This window comes from Mya arenaria, chromosome 1 (assembly GCF_026914265.1).
Source record: "Mya arenaria isolate MELC-2E11 chromosome 1, ASM2691426v1".
In the NCBI taxonomy this organism is placed as follows: domain Eukaryota; kingdom Metazoa; phylum Mollusca; class Bivalvia; order Myida; family Myidae; genus Mya; species Mya arenaria.
Genome location: NC_069122.1, coordinates 36,422,431 through 36,439,515, shown reverse-complemented (window position 1 = coordinate 36,439,515; position 17,085 = coordinate 36,422,431). Strand labels below are relative to the sequence as shown.

Genomic DNA, 17,085 nt, shown 5'->3' with positions numbered 1-17,085 from the left:
AGCCTTTTTGTTCTTTATTAATTCAACGTTAATTAAATAGAACATTATACTGTCTAATTTAAAGAAGCTTTGTCTAAAGTGACAAATAAAACATATAGTTTCCAAATACATATTATGACTACTAATAGAAAAAAAAAACAAAAAAAAACAGTGCCGTTTATTTACATTTTATTTGTCCAAAATCTAGGTCAATTTTTATTTAATCAAGCCATAATTATAGTTTTACATCTTCTACAAACGCCAGATGTGAGTTTTACTATACTCATGAAATAATGTCTGCACAATTCAGTGATTGATGAGAAAAAATCTGCATCAAGACAAATAATGAGTTTCTTTAGTGTGTTAGGCCTTATGAACAAACGAGTTCTTGCATCATCAAACTTTGCAGAAACATGTTGTAATATAAATGTCTCTGACAACATCTGAAAGACTAAATCATTTAATATATCAAATGAATACTTCTTCTGTTATTTCCAATGATTTACACTCAAAAAGGAGAATAAATTTGATAAATGGTTAGGGTTTTCATTCTTAAGATTAATTATAGGGAAAAGTATGGTCTTCCAATCTTAAATACACACCAATACTGAAATTGGTATCAAAATCCTCTGTTATCCAATAAAAACAGTGTTTTCACAGTTTTCGCTGTTAGATAATCACAATAATGGCACATTTTGTGAGACCCAAATGAAAATTCTTTATAGCTAAACTTACTCCTGATAACATTTATTTATTGACAAATAAATCCTGGACAAAACAACTCACAGGGCCTCAAATAACAGCTGGTCTCAAATGACAGTAGGTCTCAAGTAACAGTCAGCCTCAAATTACAGTCCCCTCAAATTACAGTTGGCCTCAAATGACAGTCGGTCACCAAAAACAGTTGGCCTTAAATAACAATAGGTCACAAAAAAACTATTGGGTTTAATTAACAGCCCGTTTCAAATAAAGCAGGGCCTCAAATAACGGTCTCAAATTGCATTCAACGAATGTAAAATTACAGCTAATTCATGAGGACATCTCAGTCCTAGTTTGATCCTAAATGTGGCACACTATTTGAGGCCCTAATATGATTCAGTATTGCTGAGCTCCTGACTACTGATTAAATTTATTTATTGACAAATAAATCTTGACAAAACAACTCAGAGGGCCTCAAAAAACAGTCTTTTCTTGCAACATCATTGCGATTTGTCTTAAGTCATAATGGAAACCTCTATTTTCTTGAAAATCCCTGATAATTAAGCCTAAAAAGTCTAAGTGTATTGCCACAGAATTTAACGTACATTAATAACTCGTTGCCTGTAAATATTTTGTTACAATCCCATTACAGACAACATTAGTCAAAGAGACTATGAAAAATTGATGAAGCTGGGTTTGTTAATTTCATAAACTCCAGAGGGAGCTCAAGTAATATAACAATATTTACATCGTCTTACTTGCAGACTGACTGTATTTAATGAAAGATTTCTTGTACCATGGAGTGCTCCAAATACATTGGCATGGAACGTTTATCAGATAGGACTGCAAGGACTAGTTGAAGGCAAAGAGCAGGACAGCACCTATATACCTATACACTGGTGTAACAAAATAGTTATATGGTCACTGGAATCAACTTTACTTTAAACAAAGAATTTGTATCCCAACTATTAAAAATTATTGAACAGAAGCCATTCAAGTGCAAGAAAGATAACTCAAATTGAAAAATTAGTAAAAAGATATTACCTCCCTTGAATTATCCTACATATTTAGAAATTGTGCAACAAAACCCACAACCCATGGGAGATAATCACCTTGTGCAAACTTCACTAGTCTACAAATCTTAATTGATGATTGACATTTAAACAGGCAACCAAATTGATGTTTTAACGAGAAATAAGCTGCAGTTTTCACCACCAACGCCACCAACAGCAAGGATATTACATTACATGGAGTGGCTGTCTTCGAAAACACAAATAAGCTCAAAGTATATTATGTCTTCATGCTATCGCTCTTCAAAGTGAGAAACCTCCCACCAAGTATCATAAATAGTAAATCCCAAGACATTTATAGGGAATAAGTAATAAGTAGAGGGATTCTTAATGAAGCTATTATGGCTCCTTCTAGCCTATATTTCACTTTTGTTGGTGAGAGCTTTACATTAAGATGTCCACAAATAAATATATGAGGTGTTGAATATCTTCATTATAAACTGAATAACATTTTGATGAATATATCTAGATGATAGAAAAACCAAAGATGTGTCATGACCCCACTTCCGGCCTTGGTCACAGAGCAATGCATACCTTCTGATCATAAGACATAACAAAGCATTTCTGGTTTCCCAAGCTACCTAATTTTTCCACAAACCCAGATGTTGTTATTGCCATCGGACAATTTTATTCTGACTGTAACTCTTTTCTCCCTTTTGGTACGTACTTTCAGTAGTTTCTTCCTTCATAAAGACGCCTAAATTTGTTTGTTTTTTACAGCCCTTTTTTGAAACAGTTATCAGGATGTCACCAGTTTTAAGTGTGACAAAAATAATAAGACACAAATTTACCAAAAAAATAAATAAAAACTGGACTGTGTTTTTTTTGTCTCATTCTGGTTCTGGGGGATAGGGAGTGGACCATGAGGTGAACATTTTATCCAAGTTTCATGAAAAACCTTCAGAGGTTAAGGTGACATTGAGCCCACATGAAATCAATTACTGAAATCTTTAAAATCAATTGACCTTGAACAGTGACCCTGACCTTGAGCAGGTCTGCATGTCATCGTGATGTGGAGAACATTTGATCCGAGTTTCATGAAATCCTTCAAGGTGTTAAAGTGAAACTCTTAATCAAAATCAATGCATACACATATATAACAAACATCAATTTTGACTGATACACCTTTAACTACTTACTAAATAATGCATTTATGGAAATATTAATTACTGATAACAACATTGTAACCGTGTATTTAATAGCAGAAAACGCAAAAAGTATTAAATGATTGGTGAATGCTAAAAGATTTAGTGTGGTCTACTATAGTCTCATAAGGTAGAAATAACGTGTTTTATGCTCATTTCTTTCCAATTAAACTCGGTATCCTTCATAAGAACCATTGTTTTTGACATTGTAATCATCCCTTTTTGAATATTTAAACAATATTATCAATTGTGGTAAATCTTATTTCGTAGTAAGAGTGAATCTTTAAGAATATACAGAGTAGACACTTAATCTATGACTCAAACATTTGACCTTGACTATTAGTCAATGCGTCCTAGAATGTGGGTTCTGCATGTTGTCCTGATGTTGTGAACATTTGACATGAGGTTTAATAAAATCCTTCAAGGGGTTTTAAAAGTTACAGAGGGGACACACAATCTATTGTCAAACCTTTGAAATTGAACTGAGAACTAGACCTTGAGTTGGGGCACTTTAAATGTGGGTTATGCACATTGTTCATGTGGTGATTAGTTTATCCAAGTTTCATTAAAATCCTTCCAGGGGTTTAAGAGATACAGTTTGACAGATATCCAAGCTAAATACAATATGTCTCAAGATTTTTGAGGGCTAAGTGAAAGCGCTAGTGAAATTAAAAGCAAAATAATATTTTATTTACCTAGTTTATATATGTGCATCTAATCTACTAGTTGCACAATTTTGGCTAATTATATATATATAAATATTATATACTTTTACCATACAAGCAACTAAAGATTAAACAAGAGATGTTTGTCAAACAATATGACCCCCCTGAGCGCCAGGTCATCAGGAATATTTGGACAATTGAACGAAATATGCATGGACAGAAATGACAACTGATTTGTCATTGACATTGGATGCCTTGGAGGCAGTTTTAAGATTATGACCATTCAAAGTGTGAGGAAAGTAGGTACAGTTTTTAATCATGTTCAGATAGTGACTGATATTTGCAGATAAACATGTATCCTCTTAGCAGCAGGGAATACGTAAATATGAAGTAAATTTTAATGACTTATATGAGTTGTGACCATAACCTTTGACCCCAAAATCCATAGGGGTCATCTAGCGTTCACCCCAAACCTAAATCTCAAGTTTGAGGGCCATGGGTGCAAGCATTGTAGAGTTATCAATAGGACAACCTTTTCACATTCAAGGTCACTGTGACCTTGACCTTCGACCTGATGACCTATTAAAAAGTGGTCATCTACTGGTCAGGACCAGCCTCCATGTCAAGTTTGATTACCATAATCAACCCTAAAATAAATAGGGGTCATATACTTGTTAGGCCCAACCTTCATAACCATAGGTCCAAGAATTGTCAGGTTTGTGTTCAAGGTCATCGTGACCTTGACCTTTGACCTTATGACCCCTAAAATCAAAAGGGTTCATCTACTTGCCAGGCCTAACCTCTTAGTCAAGTTGAGGGCCATGGGTGCAGGCATTGTGGAGTTATCACTCAGACAACCTTTTAGCATTCAGGGTCACTGTGATCTTGACCTTTGACTTGATGAGCCCTAAAATCTATAGGGTTCATCTTCTGGTCAGGACCAGCCTCTATGTCAAGTTTGATGACAAAAGGTCCAGGCATTGTTGAGTTATCACTCGGACAAGCTTTGACAACCTTTTGCTTTTCAAGGTCATTGTGGCCTTGACCTTTGACCCCTAAAATCAATGTTTGATGACCATAGGTTTAGGAATTGTTGAGTAATCACTCAGACAAGCTTTAGTCTACCAACGGACCGACCAACTGACCTACCGACCCACTGACCGACCTACATGTGCAAAGCAAAATACCCCCTCTTCTTCGAAGGGAGGCATAATAATGTATAGAAAACTTTCTTAGTACTATAAAATAGATTTCTCTGTTTCTAGTAACAGTGACCTTGACTTTGACCCCAGGTGAACAACCTTCACATGCAGACTAACACCTTTGTGAAGGTTTATGTTTCTAACTCAAACTCCTTTTAAGATAAGTGTAACACTAAATTCCATGCTCTATATGCCTATTTTTTATAATATCAAGGACCCTTACTTTGACAGGCAACAGCCACAAGCAAAACCCCTAATTATTTCTAAGTTCTAATTGACTCTCACCAGGTTCGTAATACTTATCGAGATAGGGGTGACATATTTGAAACTTGTTCATAAACTCTCATATCTGACACAAGGTAATATTTACACCTCAACTTCCATTCCTTAAATGATCGAACTGCCTTTCGGCTATTGCGGTAATCATCCGATGAACGCAACATCTTCGGATTTGTTTGGATCGCAATTCATCGCATAAAAATATACATGGAAATTGTTGATCTTGTTATTGTTTTTATTGTGTCAGCAAGCCCGGTAAAATAAAAAAAACATTTCAGAAAGTGTTAATTCCAGTTACAGTCAGGTCGTTCTATTTACAGAAGGGGTAAGAAAGGATTACTGAAAGGTTTTCTTAAATGAAACAAAGTATTTTTTAACAATTTTTGAATGAAATAATGAACTATTGGTGTAAATATAAGTAATGAATTGTGGAATTGATGTTATTAGTGACATCAATCCCACAATTCACTCCTTAAATGAACCCAGATATCTGACACTAGGTCATGTTCATGAACCTGCATATCTGACATGTACATCATATCTTGGTGTCTGTGTTTTCAATGACAAGGTCATGCACTAAGGTAACATTTAAGTGCTCTGACCCCCGAGATGTTTTTTTTTTAAGCCTAATTTTTCTTTGTCAGGAGATATTTTTAGAAGACCAAATTATTCTCCTTAAAATATTGCAAATTACATTTGTCACTGAACAGAAAAAAAACTTCCAAGAAAATTAAGCAATTCTCTTCAAAATCACCATGCAGCCTTCCAGATAAATTGGGCGCTCAAAAAAAGCTAAATGACAAGTGTAAACACGCTCCTTAAGTGCCAAGAACGTTTCGTTGGCAAATGAAGATAACATTTGTTTTACTCAAGTCATTGGTCTTAACTTATGGCTTCAGATTTCCAATTCCATTAAGGAATCGCACAGTAAACATGAAAAGCAACAAACACTTTGTCCACTGGCTCTGTTACCAATGGTCCGACAATCAAACTTGATTTGCAAGCATACTATAAAGGTCTTACATCACTAACATAACAATGACAAATTATACTGGACATTTCTGATTGTTCAGACTTTCGTCAAAATAAACAACATAGTTAACAGCTTGTTGTTAACTTTAACAGGTGAAATATTCTATGATGTGCTCACATGTTTGCATAAAACAAGTACAGCTTAACCCTTTGCATGCTGGGTAAATTGTCGTCTGCTCAAAAATGTTTTCTGGTTTATTCCAAATTTCTTTCAATTTACTTAAAACTTTGGGGATATATTGACTGAGTGTCAAACAGCTTGGAACCTGACCAGGCGCCGAGTTACTCGGCGTCTGGTCTGGTTCCAAGCTGTTTGCAAAGCCTTTAAAATCGCCATCAGCAGCTTTTTTTTTCAAGAAATAGTGTTGATCACAAGGGTATCCATTTAATTTTCAGTGCATTAACTATTTTAGAGTTAACAATGATGTTAACAATGTTTTAAGATTTAACAAAGTTCTGAACATTAAACAGATTGTTTCGATTGTTTCAGAGAAAATAATAAAACTTAACAAATTTATAAACTAAATTCAATTTAAAAACAACAACAGCAATATTTTTTACCTGAGGATAGTGGTTTCTTTGGTGACTGTTTTCTGCCTCGCTGGTATCCGTGACAACGATATACACAGGCGCCACCTGAGACGTGCGTAATTCTTTCGCATTTAAGCGTAACGGAAAATCCACACCCGATTTTCCCCTTGTTCCCATTTTTATTTTTTATTTCACTTCCAGAAATTATTTATCCACTTTGATTCAAAGATGTTTAAAAATGAAACTATTTTCAAAATTCTTGAATATTTCACAGATCCAAAATCCTTTCCGAAGAAACACAAAAATATCCAGCTAGAAGTAAGGAGAGAAGTTATATATTAGATTTTAGTCAGATTTTAGCTACACTCCACTATCGCAACAAATAATATCAACAATGACATTTGTATTGTTTAATGCATTTCCATGTTATCAATTCTTAAATTAACGTACACTCTCAAATGTAATTCCTGAAATACTAGACATACTTTTTTTCATAAATCTTTCATTTAATTATCTCTCCTATTTTGAAGCATATTTCCACATACTTTTAATATAAATTCCAAATTGTCTCACAGATTGAGTTACTTTTAGATTCCATCAGTTCTCTCCATGTTGGAATACGAGAGTTTTCAAGTTATTTTTATATCTTTAATAACAAAAATTGAGAACATTTAACCATAAAGTTATCCAGCGTTCAGACTTGTACCTCCGCGAATGGTATTACTTGACAGATTCACATTCATAATCATAAGAAGAGGTCTGACAACCCAAAATCCATTAAGCAGGTTACAACCACCAAATTGGCTAGTATAGAGACATTATGTGCTGAACACTAAGAAATTTAGCTTTTATTTTTGGTCTTCAAAACAATTAAGTCAGTCCCAATCTGAGCCTGGCCTGCCGACTTAAAAGTTAAGATAACCAAAGCGAAAGGCTGAATCTTTCATATGGTAATTGTAAATTACAATACATGTTTGATATGAATATTATGAATGGCATAGATTGCAAACACTGCTGGGAGATGCAAGCACTCACCTATTTTGGTATTTTTTAATTAAACAAGGGACATAACTCATTAGAATTAAAGTTCACTTCATATGTAAACATTATCTCTTGCAACATGTCTACCAAGTTTCATATAAATGTCTTGGAACTATTTTTTTAATTATAGGTAAGAAGGTATATTTCATTAGTTTTTGCATAGATTGACACTTAACCATCCACAACAACAATATTGCTATGACTTCTTTCTTTACAAGCTAAAACTGTTGGTCTAAATGCTAATTTTCTAAGTTTCGAGTGCAAGACGGCCCTATACTAGTCAGTGCGCATGCACAAGATTCTATTTAATAACTCACTAAATAAAACCAAGTAATGACTTAACGAAAATTTGGCATAGCCGTTTTCATCAGATACTTTATTTTAATTTAAATAAATAAATGTGAATTCTATCAGAGATGCCATTGGCCAAGGCATGAACATGAACACTTATATAATATTTATTATTATCATTTAAGAAGAGATACAAATGGGTATCTTTAAAAGATATCAATGAATTGATAAGCTTGATATATGAATTATGCTTTGTTTTTTTCATAATAACAAGATCTGAAAGAACACACATGATAATAATAAATGGGTTTATTTAAGAAAAAAAAAATGGTCTTATAATTACTTTCAGAATTGCATTCAAAATAACCCCACAACATTGGGCTCACTGTTCAGAACTTGATTAATGACGTTGTTGCTAACTTTTAAATGTGAACTATTTGTTAATGCGCTCATATATCTAAATTAAAAAAAGTACAGCTGAAAAAGTTGGGAAAAACTGCAGATCACAACTGCATTCATTTAAAACCTCAAAAGCAATAAGGCCTTTTTTTTTTAATTATATGTTTTACGAACGGCCAGAGTTGTGAAGTGTCGGAGGAGGAGGAAATAAAAATAAAAATAAAAATACATTATAAGAATTTTATTTTTTGGTCGGGAACAAAAGCACACAGAAAAGCAAAAGCTATGATGTATTTTCGATGATTTTCTATTTTAATGACAAGTCAATATGTAAGTGTGTGCACATTTGTTTTTGCTTTATCTGACAAGTTCACTTCCTATTTTCATTAATCACTCTTTATACTTTGTAAATGCATGTTATATCACGGCCTCTAAACGCCAGCTCCACCACTTTACGGTGGTGCAAAGAAAAAGAGCTGTCGACACTTCCGTGGTGGAGCTGTGCCCTATGTTTACATAAACAAACATGAGTATGATTTATATTTTATTTGATAATTTCATTTAGCGGACATATTTCGAAAATCGGAGAATGTGGTACCGTGTAAGAACACTTCTACTGTATGCTGGTTACTATTTCGTTTCAATATTGAGCAAACTGTGGTGTCAGGAGCTTTTCTCCCGAATCGAACTGGTGCATATTTTGTGATCTGATTGCATAGCAAGTACATTTCGATGCTCACACACCCCGTAAGAACATTCTCACGCATGCAAACATAACTGTTATGTATAGTACTTATGCCGGAACACAACAAAACTGATAAGCACTTCTTAAAAAGGAAAAATGCACATATTTATAAAAGTGGTGGCGCTGTTGCCCTAGTGGTGGCGCTATCGAATATGTTTTGCGCTTGAAGTAATATAAAATATAAACGCTTTTGGAATGAATACAAAAGTTGCTATGTTTATTATTCATTGAACATTATGCTGGTTATGCATACTACTTGCGGAAACAAAACTCTACGCGAACTACTCTACGGGAACTACCTTAACCTTACTGAAAACTATTTCGAAAATAAATGGCTAGGTGCTGTTAATTTTACGATATAAATATAAGTATCTATCATGTGGGTCCGGTTATGAGAGAGGTATTGTTGCATACCAGACGTGTGTTCCCGGTCATTTGACCAGTGCTGGAAAAACGCATCTTACACCACCATGTAAGATGAGTTATGCGCCACAACGCGCTACTTCTTATTTCTTTTATTGTATGGTTTATGAAAAGTACATTATTTCATTTCAATAAAGCGCAATCAATTATAAGTATGCAATTGATTTAAATAGATAATGAATAATCGTAATAACGCGATTTAAATAGTTACTATTTGACATCAATAGTGATTTAAAATTACTGCGCTTTATGACGTCAGTAAACAACGTTTCACGCGTTTTTTGGTAAACTGTACAAAAGTGCGTTTTTTACCTCAATTCTTCCACAAATTGATAATTTTAGATATGAAAGAAAAAATATCAATCATGTTTTTCCGGTACAGAAAGAAAAATCGGTCCTTCGGTCACGCTACGTGGCCGGTAACTCGGCAAACCTCTTTACCGGCTTACGCGCGTGCACTCGGGTCGGTTTTTCTATCCGTACCAGACACACATGATAGATACTTATATTTATATGGTAAAATTAACAGCACCTAGCCGTTTGTTTTCGAAATAGTTTTCAGTAAGGTTAAGGTAGTTCCCGTAGAGTTTTGTTTCCGCAAGTAGTATGCATAACCAGCATAATGTTCAATGAATGATAAACATAGCAACTGTTGTATTCATTCCAAAAGCGTTAACTTTTTATATTACTTCGAGCGCAAAACATACTCGATAGCGCCACCACTAGGGCAACAGCGCCACCACTTTTATAAATATGTGCATTTTTCCTTTTTAAGAAGTGCTTATCAGTTTTGTTGTGTTCCGGCATAAGTACTAAACATAACAGTTATGTTTGTATGCGTGAGAATGTTCTTACGGGGTGTGTAAGCACCGAAATGTACTTGCTATGCAATCAGATCTCAAAATATGCACAAGTCTAATTCGGGAGAAAAGCTCCTGAGACCACAGTTTGCACAATATTGAACCGAAATAGTAACCAGCCTACAGTAGAAGTGTTCTTACACGGTACCACATTCTCCAATTTTCGAAATATGTCAGTAAAATGAAATTATCAAATAAAATATAAATCATACTCACGTTTGTTCATGTAAACATAGGGCACAGCTCCACCACAGAAGTGTCGACAGCTTTTTTTCTTTGCACCAACGTAAAGTGGTGGAGCTGCTGTTTACAGGCCGTGTATATAGACAAGTGACATAAAAAAATCAACTATTTTCAGTAAATTTATTTGCCATTTAGAGTTGAAGGAATTGGCTATCACTCCACTGTGTTGTCTTGGCTGCAAATTGTCTGATACCAATTCACCAACCATGTCATTGTTACAGTTAGCAAAAGAGCTTTTTTGATTCCTTCTTTATAGGGAATATTTATCTGCCAGGAACTAGGGATCCAGGAACTTGTAAATCAACTGATTATAGCTGTCTGATAAAACAAAAGCTGTCTATCCAACAGTGATTCAAATAATACTAGTTGTCCAACACACATTCTGTCCAACAAGCAGTCCAAACAACACTGGTGGTCCAACCAACACTTCCGGTCCAACCATTTATGGTAACTGTTGTTCAAACACGCATGGTCCATCCAATATAGCGATCCATTAAGCAATAGATGCCCATGGCACCAACAATAGAGTTTCAACAGGCACTAGCTTACATCATATTGCTACCAATCTTGCAGCCCAAATGATTGTAGTGATGTTCTTCATTGAAAGTGATGGTCTCAGCAGAAAACATCAGCATATTTGAATCATATCTGTAAAGAAAGGAATGGAACAATAATAAAAGTATATTTAAAAAAAAAAAAAAAAGTTACTCTCAGACTTATTTATGGATGGGTTTTAAGACAATCTGGACCCCGATTTAATTCCAGGCCTGGGTGTATGTGACTAGTACGGTGGCCATCACAATGTTTAAACATAACTAACTAGTAACAAATCATTCAGAAGCTGAGAACACTACAAAGGTGACAGCATAACATAATTATTCTTTCTAAGTAATTTTTTTATTACATAGTAATAAAACACACAGAGCAGTATAAATATCATAATTTATATTGATGATGATTTATATATGTTCATTCATAAGACTATTACATAGTTATACTGTACCTGATAATGTACATACCGATTCCTCATTATAGATTATCTCGGTCAGATAGTAAAACAGCCTAATGTATTATTTGTATTAATTTTCAAAACAAATATTTTAGAATAGATGATATTTGTTGTTATTAATAATACTCCAATAAGAATAGTAACCGCAGTCTTTTCTGAACCATCTACCCCACCCACCAGAACTAAACTGTCCAGGTAAACAGTCAAGTGATTTATAGCTCATAACATTCAAATTATATCACAATTATGTAATATAAACTCATTTAAATGACAAATCTAATAAAAATAAATAAATAATAACAAACCTGGAACGATAATTAGTCCATATTTATCGCTGTTATTATACTTCGTTATAACCCGGAAATAAACTGGAAGTCACACTGCCGAAAAGGATTTTCCGGGTGAGCTAAAACCCGGTACCAGGTATCGATATCCAGAAAAGCCGTTATGACAGTTTATTATACCGGATTATGTTGATACCGTGTTATTTATAGTATGCATTGGTTGTCAAAAAGCAATTAATAACTGACCGTGAATACTTTGATTTATCATCTGATATTAACCCTGATATCAACATAATTCGGTATCAGAAAGTGATACCGGATACCGGGGGATACCAGGTACCGGATACCAGGTTTTTAGCACCAGCCTGCAAATCCAATGAATGTTTTTCATAGGCTTAAACTTTTTCAGAAATGTTTACACCAATATTTTTACAGCTATTATGATGTCCTCTGCTTTTAATGATTTGCCGCGATAAAGTTTCATCGGCGGAAATAAAAAAAAACCGAAATCACAATTTTTTTTTTATTTCAAAAATGAGTTTTTTTGAGCGGCGGTGTTCGTAAAACATAGAATCAAATAAAAAAGTCCTAAACATGAATGATGCAATAACAAAGTCGTTAACTTAGACAAAGTTCTGAACAATCTGCCCACTGTAAGCAATTAAATGTCAATTTTATTTTGATAATCACAAAAATGTAATAAAAAGACCGTTCAATTTTTTTCTTATTTAGATTTAATAAAAATACCCTTTTATGAATCAATATTCCTCAAACTTTCTTCATAAATACCACAATTACTTCCAAGGCAATTATTTAAATATATATTCACATCATTTAAGCTTCAAACATCACGCAAACTTTTAATAATCCACATGTATACACTAGGTCAAATGGTTCTAAATCAAAAGGTTTAACAATATGACCTAAACCACAAGTAATTCCTTTCTCTTTTTGGTTAATTTAAAACACAAATCTTACACTAATACCCCTTTATAGCTATAATCCCCCCTCCCCCCTCCTAAAATAATGGTAATAGCCATTGTAAGACCCAGTTTCAAGTCGAGGATTGAAATTCAAATCCATACGTCAATAGAATTATATAATAGTTTCATTCTTATTTTATCCCTGAAAACACTTAAAGGACTTAATTTGACAATAAGATAGAACAGATATTGCTTAAAACCGTTAGAGATGTTCAGACCTTCACCCTTGTCAGGCACGTAGCTGACTGTACGCAAAAAGGCAGTAACTGTTGCATAATGAAATTTTGACAGGTCGAAACTTTTGTCATACTGAAAACCCCAAATTTGAAATACCCCTACTACACCTACCCCCAAGGCATCAATCAGCATAATCCCAAAATGGCCCAAGCTACACGCCTGCAAATGTTCCCCCATAGTTTAACCTTAAATTGATACCTTCCGTCAATAATTAAAACGCTGATTATGTATATAGTTGTTTTTACATTTATTACTTGATTAGACATATAAAATTAATCATGAATGAAGGGTTGAATGCATCAACATTTTATAGATGTCATCACCTCAGTGAAATAAATAAAAGTTGTGAGGGGGTTGTGCCCCCAATTAGCATGACTCGTTCAAGTGACCACGCTGTTAATTCTACATATTATACACTATATTACCATATTTATCACATTAATCCAAGATTTCAATTTAATGCAAATATATCACACAAGATTTATACACCAAATTTAATAAATCACCAGATTTGTAAATATTAAAATAACACACCATAAACAAATTTTAGTATCCGTTTTACAGCACCATAAAGTGTTCAATAGATATAATTAATGCTTGTCCGAAATCGGTAACATTTTAAAGCACAGGCAACTATGGAAGCAGTGTTACGTTTATTCCTATAACAGATGCATGAAAGAAGGCCGTACCAACCTTATTTTTTGTATAATGTTAAGCATCAATTTCCAGCTATCAACAAAGTGCCATAGAAAAAATAATATTGTTATTCTCTTATGAATAAAACAAAATGCCCTTTATAGCCAATTTTGCCAATGAAAATCATAAAGAAAGCAATTATATACAATTTGTATGTCCACAAGCACAACCTAACATATCTATGATGGTGATGTGGCAAATAAGAAACATTTTGATGCATCTGTGTTCGTAACATTGACTGTTAGACCATGTCCCATGCAGTATGTAAAACTTAGCAAAATCTTGTTATAAATTAGAAACTTAATGATGCGAATACATTTAACATTATTTGATCATAGGCAGTGCATGTTTCTGTAAAAAAATGAAAATTTTCAACGGTCACACCCTTATTCAAATTTTCAGCCTATAGTGGGCACGGTCACAGAAAAAAATTAAACTGTTATGCCCCGTCAAAAAACCATTCAAGGTAAGGAATGGTTTGTTTTTCATTGTTACAAAAAGAAATGGTTATATTTTAAATGGCATAATTTGTTGTTACCATAAATTATATTGATCAAACACTCCCATCTTTTGTCCTTAAATATACATTAGCAAGACCATTCAACTAGAAATAGGACCGTATAATTATGTTATATTTCTTGACACAGATCATTTGAATTAAAAAACACATCTTTTTCTGCTTAATTTTGATTTCCATTTCCAAATGCTGAAAACCTTTCAGGTTTATGACACTAAACATATAGTGAATTTGGCATGGCCTAATGTGATCTACTGAATTTGTGTTACTTAACCACAGGCAGAAAGGTAGTAAGAAATGCACACAGACAATAATTCTATAATCAAATCATGAGATCAATTGCCTTTGGTGCTATGTTATGCACCATAACTAATAGTGTGTCAAACATATGGAAATGATTCTATCCATCTTCTAGGCCATCATTACAGAAATGTTTGTCTGCTTTGGTCTGACCATGACATTTTTCACTTAGTAAATACCGTAAATTTCCTTTTAGATGCACTGTGAGCATGGCTTTAAAAACCCTGTGCATTTAATAAGAACCAATTTTTACCAATTCAGCAAACATTTTTTAAGATCCACTAAATTTGATGATCTGCCATGAAGAGAGTCATAAGTATTGTCTACGCTTGTCACCACCAGTGGTCATCATTAAGATGGTCAGCAGAGTGGAAAGACTGTGACTAACCAATCAGCAATCAGTATTTGCTACAGAATAGAATGAGAAATGTTTAGCTCATTTATTAACGTAGGTGGTGGTTAACCTCAATTATAGATAGGGTATGGGTTTATTATGATGCATGACATCAGCAGCCTGAGTCCGTGCGCTATAAACAAATTGGGCCAATTCTTTGCTTTTTATGGGAAAAGAGCATTTTTTTTTTAATGCAAGAATTAAGGTTAACACAGCTCAAGTGACATGATCAGAAAATAGAACCACGAAAAGATCCCCTGCCTGTCTATTGGGTCATACGCGTTTAGTAGGATATTTACGCTAGAATGTTGGATATTTTTTTTTATGATTGAACAATTGTTTTTTTTTTCAAAAACAACAAGAGACTGAGCTTCTTGCTTTTAATCCAGTGGGATATTTTCATCACATTGAATCTATAGACTGATCCAAAAAGGATTAATTGACAAAATATTTCCTATCTAGAAAGTGAGTTGCATTGAAACTTTACCTTATCCATGATAATTGGAAAAAAAATTGTTCTTAGTGAAAAGTTACAAAAATATCCTGCCACAATGTATATATATATTTTTTTTTAATTATTCAAGTCAGAGTTATGGGCCTTTGCTGTACATGTACACATTGCCTCTGAATATCTTGAAAGGTTTTTGAGTTATGACCAAGTTTCAAGTTTTTGTAGCTCAATGCTATGACAATACGGCAAAAAATTTTTATGTACAAATGGCAAGTGACCAATACTTTTATCATTATATGGTCTGAAATTAAGGCTTTAGAATTATCATGTTCAAATGACTGAGTGATACTAAACAAGATATCAATATGCTGTACAATTTAAGCCATTGGTGAAAATAACATTCAAGGCATTGTTTTTGAGTCCATACATGCCATATCCCTTGGCGTGTGAAAAAAATCCCTCGGAATTCCGACCCATCTGGGGGTCCAATTGTCCCTAGGAATTATTTTTATTTTATTCTTTTATTTTTTAAAAAGCTCAAGATTGACAGTGCAAAGCACCCATAATATTATGAGTATGAAATTCATTAAACACACAATTTGAAGCTTTTTTGTTCAATCAAAGACCATATTGACTAAGTCCAAAAACTGTTGTAATTAGAGTGTGATTCTGTATTTTAAGATAAATATTATAAATGTTGATATTAGGCTAAATTTTGCTGCTAAAAATCCCCTGGTGTAATATCAAAATCCTCTGGAATTCAGACCAAAATCTGGGAAGCCTCTCAGAAATATGGCATGTATGTAAGTCAGACTGGCAACTAGAAACAAAAATATTTTGAGGATGGCCTTATTCAAAAATATTCAAATCAAGATATATGAATCCATACTAGCAAAAATGTCTAAGACTACTTCGCATGTAGACAAGAAATTAAGGTATATTGTTAAAAGAGAAATTTAGTCATGTCCTGAGGTTTTTACTTACATAATTATACCAATGTGTGTATACCATGTGATAAATTACGTCATAAATGCTATGTTGGAAGGCAACAATTTGCTTCAAATGATGACTTAAAACAGAACACTTTACTTTTTCTTCACCATTTTAAACGAAACAAAGGGCAGTCTATGCTGCTTAAAGAGTCCCATTAATTTATTAATGAGTTTAATAGTAAAATGATAAAGTTATCTTTGATTAAAGTCTTCATTGAAAGCAGAATATTGTCTTCTGCTGCAGCTTTTATGACACAATTTATCATGTGGTATGTACACACATTGTATACAAAAGTTGTACTTCTACATGCATATTCAAACAGATTTATTGATTTTATTCCCATGCATTGGGATTTTTTCATTCAGTGTCACAGAAAATTTGATTCAGAATTTATCCCACTATGTCTCTCTTTGCGATCATCAATTTGATTTGGGATTTACTGCCATATCTTTCGGAGACATTTCTCAATATGTTAACGCCAATGTTGTTATGTTTGCAACAGAATATGTCTCTAAGAAATCATCTCAAAGTCAAGCAGTCTATATAACATTCTGGCTAAATAGAATTATTTATATTATATTCTTGATAAATTTTATATTACCCTGTTGTTTTGTAGA

The 17,085-nt window shown here is 33.6% G+C and overlaps 1 protein-coding gene across 2 annotated transcripts in view; it reads right to left on the bottom strand.

Moving 5' to 3' along the window:
• LOC128234225 (5'-AMP-activated protein kinase subunit gamma-1-like) overlaps positions 1-17,085 on the bottom strand; it is a 221,045-nt gene that overhangs the window by 180,052 nt on the left and 23,908 nt on the right. The window contains exons 1-2 of one of the 2 annotated variants that reach the window (XM_052948351.1): positions 13,811-13,948; positions 6,633-6,914 (exon numbers count right to left, since the gene is read on the bottom strand). The exons of the other annotated variant lie outside the window; for it this stretch is intronic. Coding sequence (XP_052804311.1) covers positions 6,633-6,779 — 147 coding nt within the window. The 5' untranslated portion in view covers positions 6,780-6,914; positions 13,811-13,948. Of the gene's footprint in view, positions 1-6,632; positions 6,915-13,810; positions 13,949-17,085 lie in introns of those variants that run through there. 2 annotated transcript variants of the gene reach the window in all.